At 50.8% G+C, this 4,889-nt stretch overlaps 1 protein-coding gene across 1 annotated transcript; it reads left to right on the top strand.

Moving 5' to 3' along the window:
- The first annotated feature begins 202 nt into the window (after positions 1-202).
- LOC121359092 (C-type lectin domain family 4 member E-like) lies at positions 203-4,386 on the top strand. The gene is made up of 6 exons (XM_041477806.1): positions 203-310; positions 736-837; positions 2,160-2,252; positions 2,578-2,729; positions 2,957-3,078; positions 3,802-4,386. Exons 1-6 carry the CDS (start codon positions 271-273, stop codon positions 3,947-3,949), a joined length of 657 nt encoding a protein of 218 aa, XP_041333740.1. The 5' UTR covers positions 203-270; the 3' UTR covers positions 3,950-4,386.
- The last annotated feature ends 503 nt before the right edge of the window (positions 4,387-4,889 follow it).

Below are 4,889 nucleotides of genomic sequence, written 5' to 3' on the forward strand. Positions count from 1 at the left end.
TGCAGTGATGCTCCTCTTCATCTGTTTCCTTTGTCTTGGTGACTTTTGTGTTGCACTGAGTATTGTGTGACATGTCTTGGCAAAGTAATGATGGAAGTTCCCCAATTCCTATGTGCTGTGGGGTACACCCAGGATATGGCTTTTTCAGCACATCAGATTAGAGTCTGTGAAGGCCACTCACCAGTGTGGGAGGTGGCCTGTGCAGGAGGAAGGCTGTAGGTGGCCACACTGGTAACAGGGACACTTGAGAAGAGTGATCTTCTTGCAGAGATGATGAATGGCCAAGGGAGAGTCAGTCCTGGAAGTGCAGGTAACCCCCAAACCTTCCTTCCTCTCTGTCCTCCTGTCAAAGGGGTTGGGGGAAAGACAGGAAGAGGAAGGATATCCAGAATGGGCATTCAGTGACAGACAGGGTAATGGAAGGCAACAAGAAAGATATGTTGAAGAGAAAGGAGGTCTGACAGGACAAAGGGGGAGTGAGGTTTGGGCAGAATACAGGCAGGTCCTGTAATAAACAGAGAAAAAAGAGCAGCCTCAGGGCAGCCCCTGTGCTCCTTTATTCTGTAGCTCTGAGCCACTGCTAGGGACAGGCAGCAGGACCTGCTTCCAGCACCTGTGGGACTCCCCAGTCCTTGGAACAAGGGACCAGCAGGCTGTTGGGGTACAGAGCCCCCAGGGTTATCCTGCTGCTAACTCTGTCCCGGGACATGCTCACTCTTGCTTTGTGTTTTTCAGCTCCAGCAGAAGAGAGAGGCTGCACCTGGCTGAACATCTGGGTCTTCCTTATTTTTGCCCTTGCAACCAAAGCTGCCTTTGTGACCTTGTGCCTCTGGCTTGGTGAGTTCCCAGGTGTCTTAATTCCCTTGGGATGAAGGGCTCAGGTGACTGCCCTTGCTCAGGTGTAAAATCCACATCCTAGTCCTTCTGCTAGCAGGCAAGTGCCCTTCACCAAACCAAAGGTCAGAGATCCCTTCTTATGCAGCCTTGACCTTTGTGAGAACATATCTGTAGATTTTAACCCATCATTTGAATCTGTGGGCACAAGGCAGATCTCATGGATAAGCTGGCTGTGTTAAGGAACTGCCTGTGGTGGCAGCAAGGCTGTCAGAGCAGGTTGCTCTCAGTCTCTCTGTCTTGGATAGCTCTTCTCTGATGGGAGTGTTTCCAGTGGACTGTGAGCCAACGATTTCCTATCCTCTTTCCCAGGAAGGCTAAGGCAGTACCAGTGTCTCTCAGCCAGAGGTCTCATGCCTATCTGAGGAAGTCTTGACCCTTTTTGATCCCTACAGGGATGAACAGCTCCACAGCAGGTCAAATCCCTCAGCTGAACTAAACCAGAATCCATCTCTCTTCTCATCCTTTATCTTTGGGTAGGGATAAGGTCACCTTTAGTGGCAGTGGGGGTGGTCAGCTAGGCATTGCCCTTGCTCATCTCCTCTGAGCCTTCTTCCATTACAGCCACTCACTAATCAGGCACTGGAGCAACTAGGATTGTTCTGCTCATAATTGAAAATAGTTCTAAATTAAATGATTGATGAAAATAGGCATCTGGATTGTTAAGCACACCCTGATCAGCTTGCAATCCATACTCCTGAGTGTCTGAGTTACTAGGAAGTGCTTGGGATTGTGGCTGTGGCCTGTCAGCAAGAGTGCATTCTTCCCCACAAACTGGAACTACTAAGTCCTAGGGTTCTGTGCTGCACCCTGGTTTCAGCAGCTCCAGCTGTAAGTGATTCCCTTCACCTGGACTGTGTGTTGCTGATGGAACAGGCCCAGCTGAGGGTGACTCCTCCAAATGCCTGTTGCTGTGCAGCTGAGGAAAGGACAAAGGGTGACAGTGAGAGGCTGCTTTGTAGACTGGCAGCTGGGCTGTGGGTCTGTGCACGGCAGAGTGGCTGTGGCTGGGAGGGCTCACTCCTGCTGTGTGTGTGGCATGTGCCCAGGGGGATGTGCTTCCAGGGGTCCCTCTGCTGTCTGACCTGGCAGACGGTCTCTTTCTGGCTGGGAAGGCAGCTGTGCCACTGGTGTGGGCCAGGAGAGGTGACAGCTGGGACAATGCTTGCTGGGGAGAGGGTGGCAGGAGAGTCAAGGGGCCAGAGATGCTGCGTGAGGAGCTGGGAGCAAGGGCTAATCCTGCTGCCTTTGCTCTCCCTTTGCAGTGCTTCCCTTGTGCCACAGCAGTGACCAGCCCTCAGCCCTGCAGCAGCAGTTCTCAGAGTGGGAGTGCGACTCAGCGGTGCCACAAGGCACAGGTCAGTGCTCCCAATGGCCCCTCTTCCTTGGGGCTAAGGGCCTCAAGGAGGCTGTAGCAGGGCAACTCAAACCACATCCCCAAGAGAGCTTTGGAGAGACCTGAGATCCCCTTACAAGGATTTCCACACCTTTGGGTACACAAAGCTCACTGGCCATACCCCAAAGTAATGGGAAGAAATGTCTGTATTATCCCTGTTTATTCAATCCCTTTCTGTCAGGAAAAGTCACTGAGCAGGACATGAGCACTGTCCCTGGGAAACCTGGATCTCTGCAATCACGATCTCTTGTTAGTAGCCTTCATCTCTCTGTCCTCTCCCTGCACAGACCGAAGCTGGACATGCTGCCCTAAGGGCTGGAGAAGGTTTCAAGGAAGCTGCTATTTCCTGTCCCTTGATAAGATGAACTTTGCTGAGAGTGCACAGAACTGCAGTGGGATGGGCTCCCAGCTGGTGGTGATCAGCAGCAAGGCAGAACAGGTAAGCACACAGGCCTCAGAGAGGGACCCAGCAGGCAGAGGCACAGTGCTGGGCCCTGGAGGGGACTCAGAGCCCCTCCTTGTCCTGCAGGGGAGGGGGAAGGTCCTGTCTGCACCTCTGCAGCACCAGCCCCCTCTGCCACCTGCCCCACCCCACGGGGACTCCTGATGCCTCTCTCTGCTCAGTCCTGCCCCTCATGGACATTGCACTTTCTCTCTGATTGCCAGGAATTTCTCTCTGAGCAAACAAAACAACCTCCAAAAAGAGTGAATGTCTATATTGGTCTGTTTGCAAAGAAGGTGGGTCAGTGGCAGTGGGTGGACAAGACTCCATACAATGTGACAGCAGCGTGAGTATCTCTGGATGAAGAATGTTTGATGTGACACTTGGTAGAGAAATGTAGGTAGGGGAGGTGTGAGAGGTTCAGGTTCTGCATGTGAAGAGGTTGTCACCCCCTTCCTTGTGGGAGATCAGAGATACAACAGGAGAGGGCTGTGTAGGACACAACGTTCACATGCCCCATCTGTGCCCGGTATTGGTTATGAATTAACTACCTGTGACATGGAAGTCAATGCTGTAGGCATGGAAAGAACTACAACTTGCTGGCAACAAGAACCATTCAGAACCTTGATGACCAGCGTGACCTGACCTGCATTCACTGCACTTATATGCACAAAATGGCCTCTGCTGGAATGCAGGGAAAGAGATGGAACACAGTGAGAGAGCACCAGGACTTTCCTTGCTGTGCCTTCTTCTGGAGTACAAACTTGCCCTGGAGGCCAGCACGGGCCTCTGCAGGGAGTGAGGTGCCTGGGGTGAGTGGTGGTGATCAGTTCCCCCCAGCAGGATGGAACAGGGCCCTGTTGTGCTGGAAGGCTGTGAAAAGGAGGCAGGTTTCCATGTGACACTGGTGGCAGTGGGATAAGGAGTGGGAGGAAGGGCACTGCTTCAGTCCATGAATCAGCATTGGGAATTTCTGTCTCTTCTCTTCAAGTCTTGCATCCCACAGTGGCCTTTTCCAGCAGTGCTTTACAGTGGTCCCTGGGGAGTAACAAGCCTGTCTGTGTCCCAGGTTCTGGCGAGAAGGAGAACCAAATTATTTCCCTGGTGAAAATTGCACTGTAATACATGTGCCTACAGAACCTCCCAACAACTGGAATGACATCGGATCAGACTTGGAGAATCATCGAATTTGTGAAGCTGCAGCAGTAATTGTGTGATGGAAACACCCTTGTCCTGAGTAAAGCTGGGAGCTGAGCAGGGAGCTGGGAGCATTGCTGGGAGGGGTCAGGAGCTTTGACACATCTTCACTGTGTGGGGTGGGACGGTGTGTTTGTGGAAGTGAAATTAGCTTTGTCCAGCATTCCCAGTGCATGTGGTGGCTCAGGGAACACAGAGAGGCTCAGGCTCTTTGAAGCAGCTCCTGTGTTCTTGTGTCCTCTTGTCTCTGAGTGGGTCCAGGAGCCTGACTAAAAGAGATGGACTTCTACTGGAGGAAGACACATGAATAGAAGACAGATATCCAGAGATTCAATGTCCTCTCTGTTATTGAGCAGAGCTGTTTGATTTTTGTTGAGTCACATAAAATGTATTCTATGAGTCACATAAAAATGTAGCTGTACTGGTTTTGCTGAACAAATTCTGAAAACTTAGCCAAGAGAAAATACAGTATCAGACCAATGAAGAAAGGTCCTGTGCTCTGTGTGCATATCTCTCTTTCCTTTTCCATCTCTAGGCTGTGGGGGTATAATCCCCAAATCATGGAATGGTTTGGGTTGGAAGGGACTTTTAAGCATAGTCTAGTTTCAAGCCCCCTGGAGCATGGGCAGGAAGACCTTTCACTAGACCAGGTTGCTCATATCTCCGTCCAGCCAAGCCCTGAACATATTTCAGGGATGGGACATCCACAGTTCCTACGGGCAACTGGTTCCAGTGCCTCACCACCTCACAGTAATGTATTCCTCCCTAACATTTAATTGAAACCTGTATCCTGTCAGTTTAAAGCCATTCCCCTTTTCCTATCATGAATTATTTTGTACTAAGTCCTACTCAACAAGGCTATTTCCACTGCTGTAGTATTGACACTTGCAGGAATTTGACTTCATTGAACACGATACATTCAACAACACAAGGTGATGTGAACAAGTGTCACAGTTAGCT

The sequence above is a fragment of the Pyrgilauda ruficollis genome, unplaced genomic scaffold, assembly GCF_017590135.1.
Source record: "Pyrgilauda ruficollis isolate IOZ18807 unplaced genomic scaffold, ASM1759013v1 scaffold1127, whole genome shotgun sequence".
Lineage (NCBI taxonomy): Eukaryota > Metazoa > Chordata > Aves > Passeriformes > Passeridae > Pyrgilauda > Pyrgilauda ruficollis.